General features: G+C 35.2%; 3 protein-coding genes across 5 annotated transcripts in view; all 3 read right to left on the bottom strand.

Moving 5' to 3' along the window:
- Nucleotides 1-9,168, bottom strand: part of LOC132190479 (uncharacterized) — a 16,226-nt gene extending 7,058 nt beyond the window's left edge. The window contains exons 1-10 of the mRNA XM_059605479.1: nt 8,942-9,168; nt 8,565-8,771; nt 7,894-8,415; nt 7,437-7,535; nt 7,277-7,329; nt 6,062-6,119; nt 5,131-5,213; nt 4,596-4,673; nt 1,912-1,991; nt 1,246-1,442 (exon numbers count right to left, since the gene is read on the bottom strand). Coding sequence (XP_059461462.1) covers nt 1,246-1,442; nt 1,912-1,991; nt 4,596-4,673; nt 5,131-5,213; nt 6,062-6,119; nt 7,277-7,329; nt 7,437-7,535; nt 7,894-8,415; nt 8,565-8,729 — 1,335 coding nt within the window. The 5' untranslated portion in view covers nt 8,730-8,771; nt 8,942-9,168. The remainder of the gene's footprint in view (nt 1-1,245; nt 1,443-1,911; nt 1,992-4,595; nt 4,674-5,130; nt 5,214-6,061; nt 6,120-7,276; nt 7,330-7,436; nt 7,536-7,893; nt 8,416-8,564; nt 8,772-8,941) is intronic.
- Nucleotides 9,169-9,826: 658 nt separating this feature from the next.
- Nucleotides 9,827-15,868, bottom strand: LOC132190480 (serine/threonine-protein kinase STY13-like). The gene is made up of 3 exons (XM_059605480.1): nt 15,603-15,868; nt 13,446-14,438; nt 9,827-10,446 (listed from the first exon to the last, which is right to left on the bottom strand). Exons 2-3 carry the CDS (start codon nt 14,354-14,356, stop codon nt 10,107-10,109), a joined length of 1,251 nt encoding a protein of 416 aa, XP_059461463.1. The 5' UTR covers nt 14,357-14,438; nt 15,603-15,868; the 3' UTR covers nt 9,827-10,106.
- Nucleotides 15,869-18,119: 2,251 nt separating this feature from the next.
- LOC132190481 (uncharacterized) lies at nt 18,120-21,632 on the bottom strand. Of its 3 annotated transcripts, none has more exons than XM_059605483.1 (6): nt 21,487-21,632; nt 21,072-21,195; nt 20,756-20,949; nt 19,999-20,083; nt 18,594-18,659; nt 18,120-18,498 (listed from the first exon to the last, which is right to left on the bottom strand). In XM_059605483.1, the coding sequence occupies exons 2-6, from the start codon at nt 21,153-21,155 to the stop codon at nt 18,406-18,408; spliced, it is 522 nt and encodes a 173-aa protein (XP_059461466.1). In that variant the 5' UTR covers nt 21,156-21,195; nt 21,487-21,632; the 3' UTR covers nt 18,120-18,405. The 3 variants fall into 3 exon arrangements, with proteins under 3 accessions (XP_059461466.1, XP_059461464.1, XP_059461465.1); XM_059605481.1 differs by having other exon boundaries at nt 21,072-21,212; nt 21,487-21,631; XM_059605482.1 differs by having other exon boundaries at nt 21,072-21,281; nt 21,487-21,631.
- Nucleotides 21,633-22,139: the final 507 nt, after the last annotated feature.

Consider the following 22,139-nt stretch of genomic DNA (forward strand, 5'->3'; position numbering starts at 1 on the left):
AAAATCACTAAGAACTCAAAACTCCAATACACCTAAATCTCACTTTTACACAAAAGAGATGCTTCCCCAAAGGAGAAAACAAGAAAGAGGTGATCACGAAGAAATTCAAAAATTCACTATTAGATGGAATACAAAATAGCAAGAAAAAAAAAATCACTAAGAACTCAAAACTCCAATACACCTAAATCTCACTTTTACACAAAAGAGATGCTTCCCCAAAGGAGAAAACAAAAGGACAAACTTCTCTTTTGCGAAGACAAACGCAGCTCTATTTCACTCCTTTTCTCTCTCATTGTCACACACCTCTTTCTTTCTTTTCTTTTCTTTCTCTTTTTTCTCTCTCACGCACAACAAGCTTTCTCAAGATGAAACAAAAAGGTTGTTGTGTGGCGCTATGCTTTTTCTCACAACACGAAACTAAGAGTGTGGCTCCCCATTTTTATAAAACACTAAGTCGGCTACCAAAGACCAAATACAAGTCAGTCAATGAAAGAAATACTCTCCTTCTCCAAGGAGGAGTAACTGCTGTTGGGCGCCACCAACTTGATGGGTCAAGTCACACGCATGGCAACAGATCAAGGCAGAAGTTGTTCAATTTTTCAAAAGAATGTGGATTACATTGCTGAACTTTTTTCCCCATTCAAAAAGAAAATATGCTAATTCCTGCTGAATCCTGTTATTTTCAATCAAGAAAGAGTTAGGGTATGTTGTTCAGTTGTCATTAAACTTCCAACGGTTCAACAATAAAAAATTCTTTTTCAGCTACTGAAAATTCTGAAGGTTAGTGGGTACTGGAGAAGGCGATGATTGCCAGTTAGAGGCTTAAAGTCTCAATCAGGGGTTAACTTGACTTGCATGTCTCAAATGTAAAATTTCACTTTTAAGTTGTCCATCAGCCTTCCAATAATAACGACCATGGACTAGCACAATATTGTTATTGTTTAATTCGCAACATGGTGGATATTGATAAGTGGCTTCAAGAAGAGTATTGATATTCCATTTATAAGAGAACAGACATTCTTTACTAGTATTATGGAGTTTTTCTATGGTAGCCAGTCTGGCAGAGTCGTATTCACTCTATATATTGTTTACAGATTTTCAAGCATGTTAATAATGCAAAAACTGTAAAAGCATTGATATAAAAATTTGGAAGGTGATATAATCTCAGATATCCTTATTTCCATCATGTTGAGAGAGAGAGAGAGAGCAGTTGTCATGAAAAAAAATAGAAAAAGCAAAACTTACAAGTTCCTCAACATGCTTGATTGCATGAGAAATCAAATGAAGCCCCTTTTGTGGGACTAATCGAGTAATACAGACAACTAAAGGCACCTTGCATGTTATATCTGGCAAATGGTTACCATCTAGAGTGCCTTCTAAAGCCAAACCAAGCCCCCTTTGAACATAGTATTTGCATAACTTCTTGCCCTCAGGCTTTTGAGCTGCAAGGAATCAAATACAGAGAATTTAAAGGAAAACTAGAGAACCTTGGGAAGTAAATCTTGAAGATAGATAATTATGATTAGATCAAAATAAAAACAGTTCACACATCAGGAAAAACTAGAGCTGGAACTTTGATGACATCATATTTGCTATTAAAGCTACTTCCCACCCTAAGATTGGCAGACAACAAAGGCACGAATGCATAAATGTTTCTTGTCTTTTAATACTATGGAAGCATGTTATGATAATAGTAGCAGGGAGCCTGCAGGTCTCAGCACTGCACTATGTTGAATTGGTGTCAATCTCATAAATATGCAACTATACAAGGGCTTAACAATATATAAGTAAAATTTACCAAGAGAGAGAGAAAGGGAGTGAGAGAGAGAGACTCCGTCATTTTCTAGACCTGTTCTTTTGCTAATGTGAAATCAAACAAACAGAATTCTTGACTAGATAAAGTGAAGTTACCATTGAACTTAACAGGCAAGAAGATGTCAGTAGCAGGGTTCCACATTGCAGTGTCTATCCCATTCAAAACACCAAAGTATCTACAGAATTACATAACACAACATTGTCAGAAACTACGGGAACAATAATAAGTTCCTGTACTTTATTTATTTATTTTGGATAAGTATGAACAATAATAAGGTCTGTATTAATTATAGATACATGTAAAAACAAAGGAAGACTATAATCTGAACGCAGCAATGGATATTTATCAAGCAAGCCCCCGTCACAAAGATATTCCATACAAGATTCCCAAGCATAATGGCACCCAGAGGCCCAGACTGAGCCAAGAGAAAATCAGAGAGATATTTGAAGAAAACAAAACTGCTACAAAGCAGCTCAACAAGTACAAGTAAATTAATGCTAACAGCTTAAATATTGCATAGTTACATCAAATTACCAAACCAGCATCAAAAGAACGACTGCTTTTGGCCAAAACATTGAAACAAAGAACACCAGCATGCATTTAGGAGTCCCACATAAGATTTTGGTGTTTCACGTGGGACCCAAAAGTTCATATTGGTTGGTAAATCTTTCTATTTTGATAGATTCTGACACGGGAAAAAGGTTTCATGGAGCAGCTTCCTTCTTACATAGTTAATGAACCCCACTCAAAACATCATATAATATCCACTAATGCTTGGAATAAGGCAGAATCCCCTATGCTAGTCTTGCAAAGTCCAATGAGTGGTCCCACTGTAAAACCAGAAAATGTTTCAAGTTGTATTTCAGATTACTAGAAGGAAACAGTCGAATTGCATCATGAGTTGATTCGGAAATGGATCTTAATTGTAAAATATACTTCATGTAGACGTGCCCTCACAAGGTAGTGAGTATGAGTGCTTATTTCAAGCACTACCAATTGGTAGTTTAGAACGCAACTGGAAAATAATTGAACCACACCCAGAATAGGGACCATATCCTGTTAACATATTGCCGGCTCTCCCTTAGACTGGGTATATAATTAAATTGCATAGACCTACGAAAGGTTAATATGTTGGGAATATCCTTACATGTATCAGAAACAGTTAGTAGGCACACTATGTGTGTGAATATATAGTAGTGCCAGTCATCCATCTCAACACCCTCAAGTCCACTAAACCAATTTTATCAATTTATTGACTGATCAGCATTTTTAATTATACAGTCTGGCTAGTTTCTACATTCAAAGCCAGTTCACAAAACTTAGTATTAAATAATACACATTCCGTCAACCATAGTCATTCCATTAGCACTTCCCCATTTCATTATCCTATCTTTAATTTAATGGGCAATGTAAATTTCACTCCCCTTCCCCTTATGAGTGAACAATCTTACCTTGTCAGTTAATGGTACCTATCCTCCTCTGAAAGGTGGAGTTCCAGGGCTCTAGGATTCAACCCCTCATGAATACAGGAGTTTTGGGGATAGGGTAATTATGTACTTTGGCAAGGAAAAGAAATAGGAATTATCTCTGAAGCCATAAACCTTTCACAATTTATTCTCATCAACTCCGATTTTTTACTGAAAATACACTGCACTTTAACAAACTTTTTATGTTCCATTTTTATCCCTTAATGATAAACCTTAATTTGGAGTCATTGACAAAAAAAAATTAAAAAAAAAATCACCAACTAAGTCATCAACTGAGGGGAGGGGAATGAAAAAAAAAAAAAAAACTATGTATAATAATACAATGGAGTGATGGACCTGCTCCAGAAAATGCCCATTTACTGTGAGTTTTTTTCCCCATCCTAACATATGCAAAGATTTGTAGGCACTTGAAACAATTATTTGGAAAAGGAGTAAGTTTCCTGAAAGTGAAACTGTCTACTTGGAGGAATCAGAATTATTACCGTGAAAAACTTGAAGATTAAACAATCAAGTTCTTAGCTATAATGTAATTCTCAATGGCATTGAAGGTAGCCATTACAAATACCAATTAAGACACCGGAATATGTTCACTGTAAAACAATTATAGGCTTAAGACATGCTAACCATTTTAGCTTACATCAACTCCTTTTAAATTCACTTCTTTGGATTTAATTAAGATACCGGAATACTTTCAATGTAAAACAATTATAGGATTCAGACATGCTGACCATTTTAGCTTACATCAACTCCTTTCAAATCCACTTCTTTGGATTTCTTTTTCAGATAGTAATAAAAGATATATCATATGAATAATACCCAAAACAAGGTATGCTATAAGATCGAATGCCAGGGAGATCTAGTGTACAGTTCCAAACATATATGACATTCCACTTAACTACAAGTGCTATAACATTGGATAATATATTCTTGAGAAGGCTCTTTTTTGCTCTAAATATATTTTGAATTGTACCTTTGAATGTGATTGATTGTGAAGACAGCATTTCAATTGGAAAAAAAAAAAACTCAAAACGTCACAGCATTCTACAATGAATTGGACCAAATGTGTAACACTAATAACATAGGAAACCTGACTTAACTGGCAATGAATAACTAGGCATTTACTGTATGGAAATTATCTGATAACTGATATCTGTAGCTACAGTAGCAGTTTAAGGATACTCTTAACTCATCTCATTTCATTTGGACAATACAAGAGTTATATAGAAAAGTACAATACAATAACCCAAAGTAAAATGGAGTGGTTACAACTTAAAATGTATGGAGGAACTTACTTATCCCGATTCCTTAATAACGTGCTTGCAAGCCATCCAGTGCATAGGGTTTCCTTGAGATATGTCGGAGAGACTGTGCTGAAAGATGAAGGAAAATCACTTACTAGACAATGATGTGGATATTAGGGTGAGTTGGATTTATACATTTATGCACACACGTTATGCTTTCTCCACATAGTCTACTATTTATCTACAATATGTTTACATTATGCGTGCATCTTGGTATATCTCCACATGGCAGTTTATTCAGGATACAATTTCTTATTTCCATTAAAGTGCCCAAAAGCCATCCAAAGCACAGTGATTGGCCTTTTCCATCAAAATCATACCTTCAACATTTTACAAATGGCTCACCATGATGGAAATCCTTCTTATTGGTGTGTTTATTCTTCCTTGTACCATATGGCACATTGTCATTCGAAAATTCAGGGCATACTGGAAAATTATTTATTAAAAAATGGCTATTGACAAGTATGTGCAAATTCACAAATTGTTTGCAAACGCCAAAAAAAGAAAGAAAAGGGAGGCTGCTTACACTACTGCATTGCTATACACAATTCCACCTTTCAATAAGCTCAATCTCTCAGGATTGTGGCCAATAGTTCGATCATCAATTGCCTGCCATGTAGAAAGATAAAAACAAAACCAGAAACTTTAGTCATTAACAAGGGAGTGACTTGGACAGACAGGTGAAACTTGACAAAAGAATAATGAGCTGTACTGAACAATGATCTGAGTTCGCAAAGGTTTTAGCACTGAAAGCAAAATTTTCTAGCTGGATGGAGGTGTATAACTAAAAGAACTCTTTAATCAACTAAGAAAACTCATTCGCATGGAGAATACATCAATTCATGAGAATTTGTGGCACAATTGGTGCCAAATGAAACCATATATCCCATTTGAGAATGCTTTTCACTACATTTTTGCAACCATATTTACAAATGTGTGTGTGTGCATTGTGTACAAATATATCTATATAATTATAAAAATCAACCCAACTAAGCCTGATATATATATATATTATATATATATATATACATATATATATATATATATATATCAGGTTCAAGCTATACACTTGATGTGACTCTCTATTTATTTTACACCACACAATAACTTTTACTTTGGTTAATATTTTTATGACCCTCTCATGGATTACACATTCTTTTCTTATGCCAAATTTTTTTGTCAATCAGATGTCATATATTATCCAGTCCATAAACTAGTGTTTGCCTCTACTTTTTAGACATAGAAAATTAAAATTTTTAACATTAAACGACAATCATCTTGATAACTTGTGAGCATGAAGGGTAAGGAGAAACAATCTAGTCCAATGGAGGTGTCAAAATACTCATCAAATGAAAAATTCATTGAGCGGTGTAACATAGACAAAAGTTACACCAGAGAATATTTAATACAAATATAAACAAAAAATTCATGAAAGTTTAAGATTATAAAGAAAACACCTTGTCTATGGTTGCGTATATAGATCCATCAAGGCCACTCTTGCTGAGCTGCTCTTGGCTGCCAAGGTAAACAAAGCCATTATGAGAGGAGTGACAGGCTTCAAAGAACTCAAAAGATTGTTTCAACGATAGTTTCATCTATAATTCATGTCACAGAAATCTGTTAAGGCACATAAGCATCAATCTCCAAACATTTTTAAACTTGTACACAAGTATTAAATCAACCAAAAATGAAACAAGAAGCAAAACATATTAAAAAATAGTTAATTCACTACTCCTACTTAGCTTGCTTTGTTTCAAATAAGCAGGCTATTTGAATTGGGGCATCCTTTGCAAATTCAGTATCGTACTCAATCTCCTATCATACCCAAATAAATAACAAAAATAAAATTAAAAAAAAAAAGAGGGAAAAATAATATGAAAATAAATTATTCATTTCTCCTATTTAGCTTGCTGTGTTTCGAATATGTAGAAAATCTGAAACTTTTTGGCAATTCCTTTCAAAGTGAATAATATGATCTCTGTCATTAACCACAAACATGTATCTGTTATAAATGGACTATAGCATTTTTCTGTAGAATACATACTAAGAAAGTTCAACATTTTCTTCTCCACTATCAAATTCAAAATAGGAACCTAATCGCATTTCAAATCTAGAAGAATACATGTAAAATACATCCACGACATAAAAGAAAAGAAACTTCAAGAATTTTACATGGCAATATGTAAAACAATTATGCTACGAAAGGCTGGAATTGACTTGAATCAAGCATAAGCTAATTCTCCATTTAATATCCACATGGTACAGTCCTGTCCCCATGTAGTTTTTGCAGGATTGATTTATCACATATACAATACTGCTCTCCATAAATATTCACAAACATAAAGCCATGTAACTATGCGTGATAACACGCTATATCTGACACCATGTCCATATCACAGCAGATATCCCATATTCCTGTATGTAGTCCATAGGATTTCTAAAGGAGAAGGGTAAGACAAGCAGGAAATTTCTTTCAAACTGCTCTCTTTGGAAAACCGTGAAACTAGTAAAACCTTGTGGTAGCGAGGCAAATACTTTAATGAGACACAAATGATTGTGGTAGTCGGGTGAACCAAGCAATTGCAAACCATGGGTGCATAAAATGGAAAGTGGAAAATGTTGAAGGGAGTTGATGATTAAAGCACAAGGGAATAACAAAAGGATAAGCTTACCTACACTCCCCATAATGCTCCATATTGTGGATTGTCAATACTATTCTTGGCTTCTATAAACAAAAATATATCAATATCAATATCAATATCAAATCTCATATGAAGGGAGGTAAAACTATTTAACAGCATCTATATCTGTCACAAAACTTGAAGTAAATACCTTAAGTGAGAGATAATGGTACATATCCCAGTAAAGCAGTGGTAAAGCTCCTGCCTGCCATTCATGGACATGAATGATATCGGGTTGTGCTCCAGTCGCCTGTTATCATTGGAAGAACATGGTTCAAGATATGTCACTGATATAACCAAGTTCTCCATCCCACATTTTCAAGCCAGATGGCTATAAGAAATAATTAAATTATCTCAAGCATAGAGTCGGTCGGTAAAAAAGAATCAAGAAAGACTCCACAGACAACTCATTTACAGTCATAACACAGTTTAAGCAGTTTTTAGCTTTGACATAGTTTCTGTAATGTCTACGAACACTCGAGTGTAAGATACTGATCCCTCTATTATTTCTGCATTAGCAAGCCAACCTGAGATTTTTAAATCAATCCAGCTAAATAAAAAGTGGAATTCAATATATCAAAAGATGCACCAAGTATTCATCCACAAACCTGCATCCATTCAAGGCAAGCACGGCTAAAGAACAAATATGCCTCCAGCTCATTGTATGAACCCCCATAAACAAATTGCCCCTTAAAGAAATGGTTGGACGGTTCAATAAATACTACTGGGATGCCAGAAACTTCCCCACGATATGCATTAGTTGGAACCCAGTTTCCGCCATGATAAGATTCATACGTAGTGATTAATGCCAAGTCTTTGATCTGCTGCTTCTGAATACATTCATAGAAAGGGAGCATTATCTCCACTGCATGACCACGTGACAAACATGCGCGAGCAAGTCCAGTTACAACATCACCGAGGCCACCAACTTTGGCTATGGGTGCCATTTCAGCTGTAACATGAATTATGTGCATGCGATCAGAATCCTTGTTTATGTCAGCAGGAACTTCTGGGCTCACACCCCAAGAAGGGAAGTCCTTTTTCCAAAAAGGGATTTCATCACTAGGAGAAGGCCACACAAGTTCTCCAATACCAACATCAGTTGAACTTCCTCGTCTTTCAGCCCCTACCTACAATTAGAATTGACATTTCCAGAGTGCATTCAAATCACACTGATCCCACTAATCCAACTTGTCAACTTGTTATGATTAATCAAAAAGATACTTAAGCCTAGTTTTGCATAATTCACAGGAAGTAAATGGCCAAGATTGAGAAATACCTCTGATGAGAGATGAGTCTCAGCCTCAAGAGCTTGAATCTTGAATTTGGAAGAGCAAAACTTGAACTTGTCGCGGATACCCAATACGTTCTTTTTTTCCACCATCAAAATCCTTGAACTTGACAAAATTAAAGGACAAAACTTGCCCATTATAGCACACTCCATTATCACTCTGCTTACTATGAGTAACTGCCCTTTATACAATACCTGCGATAGGAACAACACATTCCAATGAAGAGAGAGAATGATTTCGAGTACCCTTTGACTAATATAAAGGAAAAATGAAATCTTTTTTATCCTATAGAAAATGAAACGCAATGAAATGATAATTTATTAGTTTTCTCAGAACCAAACAGAGCAGAAAACAAAAGACTGACCTGTCAATCTTGGGCTGTCTCTGTCTATTGGTCTCTCTCTATAGTACAAGTGGCAACAGAGGTGGAGTAAGCCACAAAGCATTTTTGGTTTGCAAGGATCTCAGAGGTGAAGGATTCTCGGATTCTTTTTGCTTATGTGGGTGGGTAATGATTGCATCACCTGTCGAGGACGTCGCCTACGTTCGCCACTGCAATTTTGGACTGCACAGAGAATCTACGGTGCATTTAGAGTCTGATTATTGGCTTTAGGCTAAGTGAGAAAAAATAAATAGAATATGCTTACTTTATTTTAGAGAGCTCCTACTATAAGTTCCCGGTGTAAAATTATCCAGTCACCATATGACACATCATAATTTTACCACCACCACGCACCCTCCTCTAAAAAAAAAAAAAAGGGTTTTTCACTGGTGAGAGGCCATCACCCTTCCTCTATTGAGGGTGGTCGGCTGCCAAGAAATTGGAGAAGGGTCACCCTCTTAAAATATTGTTTTTTTGTTTTATTTTGAAATTTGAAGACAAAACAATAATTTTACAACAAATCGAATCATCAAGCAATATGTTAGCCAATAGCTTTAAGCCACGCCACCTTAACTCAGATTAATGTCCAAAGCATCTTCCTACTTCTAATTAGTTTCACTTATATTGGGGCTTCACCACTTTTACATACAAGATGAAGATGGCAGGCTCAATTATCCCCCTCACGGTTCTGTACAAGTAAATACACTTAATATTCAGAGTTACAAGTATAAACCTCCCAAACTGCATATTAAACAACTTTTACATAATCCAGAGGCACATTCAGTGTAACACGATGGCTGTGTATTCAATTTATGGATGGGGAGTGGAGTGGGGGATCCAGGCATCTTTCTCAAGAAACACAACAGCTAAACAAGGTAGGTTAATACATAGTAGAGTGAGAGTTATACATACACATCGATCTCCTCTTCTATTACTAATTCATCAACAGGAATCCATTAATGTAGAAACACCAAAACCAAAGGTTTTTTCATAACTCTCCCTTTTTCTATTGAAGAAAGAAATTAAACTGATAAATACACGAGGCTATGACAGAATCACCCTCTTTCGCCTCTTTTTCTCCCTTTCCAATTACTTCTTTACTCTTTATGTTCTTATGCCTGTTTTCTTGTCTTATCTTTTTCTGGGATCAGTCTGCTGTCATTGGTTGGGTCATGCAACACCTAAAACGGGCCTTGCGGACAGTTGTCATAATCTCCATCTCCGCGTTCTCAAGCATTCTGACCACTTCTGCAAAGGGTGGCCTGACATCAGGGTTGGCATCCCAGCATCGGGTCATGATCTCACTGAGAACAGGTAAGCAGTTACCAGGAATGTTAGGACGAACGCCCTTGTTAACAACTGCAAATGCAGCCTGCACTGCTGTCATGTTCTGGAATGGAAGATGTCCTGTTATAAGTTCCCACAGAACAATCCCGAAACTATACACATCTACCTTCTGTGTGTAAGGCCTGTGCTGGATCATCTCCCTGCATAGCCAGATAAGAAAATAATGCACTCAAGTAGCCTACGGTTAACAGTTCAGGTTCAAGAGAGACAGGTTTGCTGAACAAGAAATGCCATGCCAACCATCAGTGCATAGCACTATTCCTAAGATACTCTACTCATCAAGAAAAAAATAATTTTATATATATTCTTGAGATTCTCTAGATGCAGACATGTAGTAACTAAATGATATATCAATATAAGAAAGAAGCTGGAGATGAGAATGAAAATTAGAGCTTCATTCAATAATAAGTTTTCAGTTCAGTCTTCAAATGAAGTTCAAAAACTATCATACAATACTAAATCACAATCAGTAAAATGATCAAACATGGTTGCATTTCCTTTGACCTGAACTGCTAATACGAATCGAACTTAATACAACAGCAACACCACTTGCCCAGAAAGATCAATTCAATGAATTCAAACAACTAAACCACGAGGCAAAAGCTATAAGCAATAAAAAGTAGACTCTCATCCAATATATTCTCATTCAATGGAGATCGAAGCCTACTTTCTTCCAGTAATTTATGTTAGAAAATTAATCAAATGATTAAATCAACTATTTCTTATCAACTTAAGCTTATGAGATAAGTAGTGATATAATATGATATCAGAACAAAGGTTTTGAGTTCAAATCTTGTCACTCACCTCTTATTTTAATTAAATATTTCATGTGTTAAATCTTCTTTATTAAGCGAAAATTTGAGCCCACACGTGAGAGAAAGGGAGGGAAAGTGATAGAATATTAATCAAAATAGTTAAATCAACAATTTCCTATCACCTTGAGCTTTTGGAGAATAAGTGGTAATTTAAGAATTTTGGACAGGTTGGGAAGCAAAGTCGTTTGCACTAAGCAAATAGGACTAAAGCTAGACTCACTAATCTAAAATCACTAATCCATAAGAGCTACAAGCACAAATAAGAGGCACACCAAACAGAAGAAAAGCTGGGCCCGATATCAAACAGAAGAAAAGCTGCAAATGAAGTTCATGCCACTCCGTCCAAGGTTGATATCAACAGCAAGCAACCTCAAACCAAGCCAACTCAAATTTTTAATATTCTGTCTGACACTGTATTCTTCTAGATCGAAGAGCCAAAACACCTAACCTATACTTGGGGCTGTGAGCATTATGTAAACCCCAACCTAACCCCATGATATCCACCAAAAAAGGAAAACAAAAAAAATATGTTTAATTTACTCATCCACCACAAGATTAATCCAGGTCAGACCACAGTAAGGTCTAATCACCAACAAATATTGGCATCAGGGCAAACACCATTAATGCACCCCATACCTTCATCCCATGCTATCAATTTGATTTGTATGTTAAGATATAATGATGGTAATGGTTGCTATTAGTCCACAACATTTTTTTTTTTTTTGATAAGTATTTTAGTCCACAACATATAAACCATGTACACACGATTTATGTGTTCAGTGGAAAAATACAATAATTCTCATTCACATGAAATTGGCACATTCATCCAATCAGACATCTCCAAGCTTTGACTGGTAAGATATATTAAGGACAGTGAAGAAAAAATATGCTCCTCCTAGTTACTGCACTTTCAATATTTTTAGTGCAAAGCTGGTGAAGTTTATTTCATGTTTTTCTGTCATGCCACACAAGAAAATCCAAGAAATCAATGTCAAACTGATCTCATTATCCCATAACACAGAGTCTACAAATGTTATTTAACTCAAAGATTTTAAAAGGTAGAAACAACTTCAAGCATTTTCAAACAAAAAGTTCTACAAAACTCATCTTGTAGAGCCAAAAAATATTTGTTCCTTCTTAAGTAAACACAAGATAAAATTCTGAGAAACAGCCATATTAAAACTCAAAGAAAGTTTACAAGGGAAAAAGGATGTACTTTATGTTGCCTTAGACAAGCACCATAAGAGAGAAAAAGGATGTGCAGGTCCATATATATACATATTATAGTAGTCAAGTGTTCAACCTGCAACTTCACCCTAGTCATGGGTGGAAGACGTGCCATTTGAGCTAAAGATCATGGGCATTTTATGGTCAATAAATATCAAACCATATTATATGCTTTGAAAATATCAAACCATATCATATGCTTTGAAAATATCAAACCATATCATATGCTTTGAAAATATCAAACCATATCATATGCTGAAAATATCAAACTGATTCTTAGAAAACAATTATATTGATCTTAATTGTCCGGACGGACTTTTTCTAATATTATTGCGCTGACAACATCTCAAACACATCCAAATCTCAGAAGAATGATAATATGAAAATTACTGAATGCCTTCCCATCAAATAAGAGGTGAAGGCCAGATTAGGTGCTATGCTCAAAAGAAACTAAGAAAAAATAACAGGTACTAAGGGAATGCAGGAGAGCAAGCCTATGTGATGATTAATGACTAATTGGAGAAATTCACTAATTGATTTTTGAAGTCAAAACAATATATGTTAGCTCCTTGCACCAAAGTAGAATTTCCAAGATCAATAAAGGTGACAAACAGAACGAAAAATAATTTATGTTATTAGACATTTCACATTAGTAACAAAACATTAGACTGTTATAATTTAACCACATTCTATGCAATTGTCCTAGGTTATGCCTAGCTAGGTGGTTGATTTGTTTGCTTGTTGGAGGACAAGTGGTAGCTCTCAAAGTGCTATCATGTGGAACTTGGTGTCCTCTTGCCTTTTGTGCTGCCTTTATAGGGAAATAAATGATCAAAATTTCGAAGATTGAGAGAAGACAATGGAGGAGCTCAAGTCCTTTTTTTTTTTCTTTCTCTTTATACTTGAACAGCTGCGTTTTTAGCTCCTTTGGTAATTAGTTTTAATGATTTTCTTATTCTTTTTTCTCATTTTAGATAGGTGTTTCTCTTGTATACTTCATGTGTATCTGGGTTGCACTTATTATTATTATTATTTTGGATAAATGTTCAACTGGGACAAAATAATGAATCTAACAGCTAAAGAGTCAAAAGTCTTACGGAGCCATCCAGCGGTAAGTCCCTGTCTCAGGTGTCATTCCTTCAGTCTGCACTTCTATCCGAGCAACCCCAAAGTCAGCAATTTTTATTGATCTGTCTGTGAAAATCAAGAGGTTATCGGACTTTAAGTCCCTATGAATCAACCCAAGCCCATGAACGTATGCCATCCCCCTCGCTACATCCAATGCTTGCTTGACTGCTAATTTCAATGGCACTGATCTGTTTTGGCGCTTCGTCAGGAATTGCCGAACTGAACCACCCTTTGCATACTCTGTCACAATGCACCAAAGCATTGGCTTACGGCAAGCACCAATAAAACGAACTATGTTTGGATGCTTAAGTGTAGCCAGCATCATCACTTCCTGCTGAAATTGTTGCTCCATCAGTTGAGCTCTTCCCAGGTCATTTTCTGGCCTCTCCAAGATCTTGATGGCAACATCCTCGCCATTGTAAGTGCCTCTGTATAGTTTCCCAAAAGCCCCTTGCGCAAAAGCCTCACCCATATTAAGCTTCCTTAAATCAATTGTCCACTCATCAAAATTCTCAAGCCCCTCGGTAGGGGAGTTGCTATCCATTAAAGCTCGGGCCAGTGCATCATCACTCAGGGCATGTGTCACCCTTCCTCGACGATTAACACTCTGTTGCACACTGTAATTGTCGTTAGCACGCCTACGCAAGCCTTGGTGGTTCAAAATGCGAGTATGAGAATCGTTTGATCCAACACTGCTGTTATCTACCGACATCGCAACAGACCCTCCACCAGTACTTGTTTGCAAACTGCCAAAACTGTCAACTGACATGTTGGTACCCTCATTAAGTTTCTCGTAAAACACCTGGGACAAATCATAAAAGTTACTGTCGTGTTTGTTAAGGTCTATTATTCCAGCGAACTTTGGACCACCCTCCAACATTTTTCTGTCTGAAAAGCAAAACTTGCAAGTGTCCTTATTTCTTCAGCATCAGAAATTGCAAACTCAATCACCAAAAAGAACCCTGAAACAAAAAATTTCCCTCATGAAATTTCAGCATTATCTTTCAAGTTGAAATTCTACAACAAACAAAACCCTAATTTTGTAATCAACTTAAGATCCATGGGCCTAGTACACCACACTCTGGAGCTTACATAGAGTTCTATTATACCCTAAATTTCTACAGGTCATGCGGGAAATGTAGGAAAAGAAAAGCAAAAATAAAAAATAAAACTTTTAATGCTCACTGTGCCAATAAAAAATATTTTTTTTCTGAATCAAGCATTTAGGCTGAGTTTTCTATTATTTGATAACTGAAACCACATGAAGCATAACACTCTTAACTCCTTTTCCGTTTTATCAGTTTCCTTGGTAACCAAAAGTTGCGTAAAAAATACCCCCAAGTATATCGTCATTCCACGCCCAAATTCTATTTCTTTCACACCTTAAGTCTCCTCCACGTATTACCTTGACAGTACACCATTTAATACTTATTTTATACCAAAAATTCTAAATAAATAATTAATAAAAAAAAAAAAAAAAAAAAAAAAGCACTCCCTGAAAAATAAAAAGTATAAGGTTCAACCCCAAATACCAGATTCCCATGGGGCACAAAATCAACAAATACCCATAAAAATGTGGGATTCTAGAGAACAAAAAGATACAACCTTTAGCATAATGTACATCAAATTATATGAAACGCAGAGGAAATAGATAAATACCCAAACAAAACAAACAAAATTAATAACATAAAGAATTAAAAAATAAATAAATAAAAATGAAAATTAATATCCACACCAAATTCCTAATATGTCCACCAAATATACAAAAAAAAAAAAAACAGAAAATTTTCTGAAACTACGTTTTCGGAGCCCACAGAGAAAGAAAGAAAAAAAAAAAAAGTAAATCTCAAAAATCAAAATATTCTGTCTACCCACCCCTAAATTCTCACAAGCCCAAATCAAACCTAAACGAAAACAATAAAAAAGAATCAAATGCAAAAACCCCTGAAACCTCGAAAGACCATAACAAAACCCTAAGAACCCCAAACACAACATTCAAGCACAATCCACATAAAATTCTCACAAACTGCGATCAAAAGCAAGCAAACCCATCCAAAAAGAGAAACTAGAACCCGAAAGTTGAGCGATTGAGAGCTTAAAATTGAACGGATTGCGAGGAAGCATACCTCGATGGAAAGGGCTCAACCGCGCGATTCCGATTGAAGCATAAGCGTAGAAACGAGATCGAGCGCGATCAGAGAGGAATCGAAGGTAGAGAATCAAAGAAAGCCGATAGAGAGGGAGAGAGGAGAGAAAGAAAAAGGAAATGAAGGGAAAGACTTGGGGAGTTGGGGGTTGGAGAGGGGGCTTACTCAGTCAGTCTTCTTCTACCAATTCTTCTGGTCTTCAATTGCGCTTTTGTTTCCTCTTTCACTTTCCTTTTCTTTTTCACTTGTTTTTTTTGTTTTTTTGTTTTTTTAAGCTTCTTTTTGAGTGGGTGACTTTGAGTGTGATTACTCACACCTCTGTCTCTCTCTGTATCTTACATTTTTTTTAGCTCACGAGTTGAGTTGAGTTGAATTAATGAGGCAGATTACAGAATTCTTACATTAAATATTTCCTGGGGCTTTACTATAAATTACCAAGTACTGATCAATGATCATCATTTCAAATAATATGGATAGACGAGATACCCAACCTAATTATCTCTTCTCAATAAGTCAGTGAGGCTGACTGCGAAGATAATGTTATAATTCATAACCTTTTTCTTTTTTCTTTTTTTTTTTAATAATATTTAATTATTTTAAAAGTTAAAACTGATATAAAATAATAAATTTAATTATTTTGTTATTGTTCTTACATGAACATGCCATATTAACCCAATAAATATGCAGCATTACTCAATTGTAAATACCAAAAAATAGTTTTATACAAAAAATGAATTAAGAAAAATGGCAAATAACTTGATACCAGCTTAAATCAATTTTGTTAGAATATTACTTAACTAATTAAATTCATCCTTATCCATTAACTTACGCCATCTCACTACTCTGTCTTACTTCTATGCAATTTTCTTTCCAAATGCCTAAAAGTTTTATTTTCTCTCTTTTCAATGTTTTCCTTTTTTGAATAGTGCCATTCAATATCATTATTACGTAGACAACAACAAGATTTGCAAACTACCAAACTTATTCGTAGGAGTACTTACAATAGAGAAGTCAAATGATACTTTTATTTAAAATGGTTAATTTTACACTGAATTAGCTAAAAAAAAATATAAAATAGATATTTTTTGGATTAGCAAAAAAAAAAAAAAAAATACTACATGTAGTGGCACTTTTCAGAGAGCCTTTTTTTTTTATTATTATTATTTCTCTTGCATGTTTTATCTTTTTTCCAAAAAATTTCCCACTTTTTTTTTTTTTTGTAAAAAAAAATATAAAATAGATATTTTTTGGATTAGCAAAAAAAAAAAAAAAAATACTACATGTAGTGGCACTTTTCAGAGAGCCTTTTTTTTTTTTTTATTATTATTTCTCTTGCATGTTTTATCTTTTTTCCAAAAAATTTCCCACTTTTTTGTTTTTTTTGTTTTTTCCTTCTCGCACTATTTCTCTCTCTCTCTCTCTCTCTCTCTCAGAGCAACGTCTAGAAACAACCTCTCCAGCTCTCGAGCTCTCTCTCAGTTTGCCACCTTTAGGGGTGGCAGAGCAATGCCTGGCAGTGGGTCACGGGACCGACACCGGCGTGCTTAGAACCACTTGATTTGGGCTCCTATGTTTTTCTTAGTATCCAAACGGGAGGAGCTTGATCTGTAGGTAAGAATATTGTGAATTTTCTTTTTAATTTTTTGATGATAATGGGGTACGAGATTGGCTGATTTGTTGAGGTTTTGGTTGAATTGCTCGATCGGGAGGAGGAAGAAGTTTTGTAGGCATCATATTTTCAGTAGAGGTTGGTTGCTTTGGTTGATTAAAAACAATTTAGAAGATATTTAGTTCAGATTGTGAATAGGTGTGCTGGGTTCTGATTTAGTGCGAGAGGAAAACATATTTGTTTTTAGATTGGGTGTTTTTGATTTCTGTTGGATTTTGTTACCAGACCAGAAATTTGAGAGCATATGTGATTATGTAGAAAGCCTAAAACAATCCCTAAAGAGTAGCTCAATCGACTAAGGACCACACCTTAAGAAGCGAAAGTCAATAATTCGAATCCACACTCTCCTCTTGTGCGGACATCTAGACATGTTAAAAAAAAAAAGAGAAGAAAAAAAGGCCTTGAACAAAATAACAATAATAATAATAAAAATAAATAAAGAGGAGAAAGGGGCAGAGACGAAGAAGAAAGAGATAAGCAAAAAAATAATATAGATAAAAATATAGCGACCTTTAAAAATTCATTAACTAAACAAAAAAAAATAAGTTTTAAAAAACCATTTTACATAAAAATTGAGTTACTCTATTGTGAGTGCTCTAAACCCCAGTAAATACGCAAATTTTGGCCGTCATGCCCAAATGGCATCATGGAATATGCAACTATCACCCCACCACATTCACAATTTTTCCTACATTCAACACATAAGAGGCACACAGGGGGCTAATGTATTAGGAAAATATTAGCATGGAGATGACTGCGATGACATTATTTTTTTAAAAAAGCTAGACGTACAATTATTTTACAACTCTTAAATATGTGTCAACATGTAATTGAAGGGTGTTAAAATTTTCTTTCTTAATGAGTATCGTGGCTCCAATCACAAATGCACACATGTCAAAAGTTGAAAAGGAGTTCTATGTGTAACATTACTCTTTTCTTTTTTTTCTTCCACTGCGCAAAGAACATAACTAAAATTAGGACCAGATAGTGCAACTTCTACTTGGTAGTTGGTACTATAAATTTTAGTGCAGCCTTGTCTTGATAGGAGGAGCAGACTTGGAGTTATGGGGCACTCATTTTACCCAATAACTAGTTTACACATGTCAACAGTAGCTACCTAGTTCTTGTCTTGACAAACTTGGCCCTAGACGCCTTCTTCTCCAACTTTTCCCTCTTCTTGCGAGTCTTTTCATCCTCCGTGTCCCCCTTTTTCACAGAAGCACACACCAAATCGTATTGAGTACATAAAACCTATCTATTGCTTTAAAAGACGGAAACAAAATCTGGGAAAGAGAGGGTACCTGTGAACCTTGTGGCAAAAATCCTCTTAAGAAACCATAAGATTTATACAATCCAAATCCCGGTATCTGGAAATTAACAAGAACGATTAAATGTGTAACTTACAACACCTATCAATGCTGTCTAATGTAATCAGGACAATATTTTTCCCCCTCTATAAAAATAGAAATTAGCATAACTTCTCCGATCTGTAAATGATTTTATTTATATTTCAACTCTCGCGAATATCATAAACACAGCTTTGACTAAAATATCATATCAAACATGACAAACAGGTAAAACAATTCAGAATTCAAAGTCTTCAAACCTATGGATTTTTGCTGTATATTTAATCAGATGACTTTCACCATACTGTAGAAACTCCCAGACTGATCAATAACGTGGATGGACAAAAGCCCAAACCAATTTATATCTCCTACCACAAACTACATAAACTTTATCGGAATGCTAGTATTCCGCAATTCTGGAATTTGATGTGTAAGCTTGTATCTTCTATATACATGGTAATATAGGCCGATCATCAGAGACTTCTATACAGATAAATATCAAGAGTTGTCTGGCATAAGGGAGTAGTGACTATGCCAAAAATATAAATGCAAGTGTCGTGGGCAAGGGCCATCAAGCTGTACTCTAGTTCCATCAATTGAGTTGATCTCAACATCAAACAAAAGCAAGATCTGATGGGCCTCAGTAACCTCACAAAACAGTCACTGACATATGACAGCAACCCAATCATCAACATCCACTCGGAGACTTGTTTAATGCTAAAGAAGTTCCTATTCATTCAAAAGAATCCAATTATCTAATTGGCCGTGGATCTCCTAATAGTATTAGGCCTCACTTTGTGTTATTTTGTGAGCCTTCACCCACCCTCTTTCCCCCAAAAAGAAAAGAACACATGATGTAACGACCCAAGGAAAAGCGCTAGCCACATCTTCACTATTACCCTAAAATGACTAGTCAATTTAGAGCTTTCTTAGAATTCTTTATAAAGCACAGTTACACCTAGACAATGTGGGACTTACCACTCATAGCTATCTTTATAAACCACACATTTTATGTAGGCTACTCCTCGTCTTCCTAATATGGGACCAGAGTGTTACACAAGAAAAGTGGGCCAACGAAGTTTTGACCTCGAGGACCCACAAATCATGACAAGTGGGAGATACAGATTAATTGCACCAACATATTTTGTTCTTCTAATCAATAGGGATAAATAGCAACTATCTTTTTTTTTTTTTTTTCAGTTCATAGCTCTTTCACCAAGAAAATTCTTAGTCAGATCAAGAATATGTATAAGGTGGCCCTTTCCAAACCTCAAGCATAAAACAAGTATGTGCAAATGCATGTTGACTCAAACAAAGTGTGAAAGCATATTTACAGCAAAATAAACTAAACAGATCTTACCGCAAGGTATGTGTACCAAAATTTTCCAGAGATGATGGACATGACTTGCACGAAGCATGTAATGTAAATTACATCATGTAAATAGCTGCAAGAAATGGCTAACTGAGTCAAAAGTTCCTTAATTGATTTTTCTTTTTTTTTGGGGGGGGGGGGGGGAAGAAGGAAAAATCGCAACCCATACTAAGCAAAACCATAAACAATCTATAATGTCAATAAAACTACAATACTAAATTATGGAATATCATATAACAACCAATATCCAAAACATGCCTTGAAACTTATTTCAAAAAGGAATTCATGAAGAATCGACTGCCAAACGGTGCATAAGGGCTTCTTAAGAAGCTTGGATATGGATGACAGATACATAGTCAATGTTGATATGCCAGCATGTTAGATAATTCTTGAAAAGGTAAAATATGAAATGGAAGGAATATGTTCATAAATATATACACTCTTCTATATATTTCAAAAGTTTAGCAAAATTATCAAATTTCTTGTATCCATCCCTATGTATACTAAAGTTTTAACACCCATCTAACATCAACAAATCAATGGAATTCTGGGCCACAAAGCATCATACAGGTGCCTCAGCATCTGAACAATCTCTCATGTCAGTTTTGATTTAGAAATTATCACCATATCTATAATACTTAAGGAAACCCAACTTCTTTTAGATTCAAAATACTAGTTGTCTCACACACAGACATACAAACACAAACATTGAAGAAGGGAACATACGTAAGGAGTCTAGACATACCCACAAACTCCACCAGTACTCATATCAAACCCACCATCCAGAAGATCCCCATCATCAGCATAATCCGGTTGAGCCATGTTGGCAAGTTGTTTATAGGGAATCGCATAAGCCACAGATGTGAGAACCAGACCAACCCAATGCTTCCAGGTGAAACTCGAATGGAAGATCACCATCTTCACTAACACATAGATAACCTACACTTACATAACAATAAAACCCGCACACACAAAATAATAATCAATATAAACAGACATAAAAATGAAATTAAGCAAAGAAAGCCAAGTGCTTGACTTGAGTTTGTAATAGTAAAAAATACATTGCAGGCGATGATGAGGCGGCGCAGGTTCGCCATGTGCCGAGCGTTCTCTTCCTTTCGCTTCTTCGCACCTTGATTTGCCATTTCTCTTTCTCTCTATGACTCCAAATCTGTAACCCTAGAACTATCGGAGAGACCCAGCTGATTCAACACAAATATGAGACCAATTCATGACATGCAAAAGGGGGTTTACGGGTTCCACCACAATTTCTACAATTCACCGAAATTTTAACTTAATCTTCGAATGTGCATTCAAAGAAAGCAACCAAATCGTGATTATCAACAAACACTCTGAAATTTGAAGCCCGGTAGGAAAAGAAAGCAAGATTTGAGCGAGAGGGAGAGAAGAAAATACACCGGAGAGAGAGAGAGAGAGAGAGAGAGTGACGAGAGGGAGAGAGAAAGAGAGAATTACCTCAAGTAATTGCCCAACCAAATCCTCTTGGTTTCCTGCCTTCGGTGATTATTGAAGAAGAGGAGATAAATTTTGTCTTGTTGAGGGGGAAGAGGGACTCGGGTTTAAAGGGGAGAAGGGGTGTCGCGATCCTTTAAGAATTAAGATAATAGGAATAGAGATTAGAGAGAGAAGTGTGCATTAGAGAGTGATTTCTAATGATAGCATTTAAAATTTTATAAAATAAGGGACTCCACTCAAATTAACATCCAATTGGCAATGTTTCTTTCAAATTTTTAATTGTAATAATATTTCCTCTCAAATTATTAAAAATTGTCAATATTTTTCCAATAACAAAATTACCCTTAATCAAATATAAAAACAAAAATACTAAAACTACCTAAAAGGCTAAAACTCAAAAAAAAAAAAAAAAAATTCCAAGGGATGACCAAATTTAAAAATAATAAAATTCCTTTTTATAAGAAAATTTTCGATTTTTTTTTATAAAAATTGAAAATATTCGTTTTTTTTAATAATATTTTTAAAATACAAATTTCCGTTTAAAAATTTTGTTTTTTTAATAAAATTTTCCATTTTAAAAAAAATTCATTTAAAAAAATCGTTTTAAACAAATATTATTTTTAAATTATAATTTTTCGTTTTTATTGTTTTTT

The sequence above is a fragment of the Corylus avellana genome, chromosome ca8 (assembly GCF_901000735.1).
Source record: "Corylus avellana chromosome ca8, CavTom2PMs-1.0".
In the NCBI taxonomy this organism is placed as follows: domain Eukaryota; kingdom Viridiplantae; phylum Streptophyta; class Magnoliopsida; order Fagales; family Betulaceae; genus Corylus; species Corylus avellana.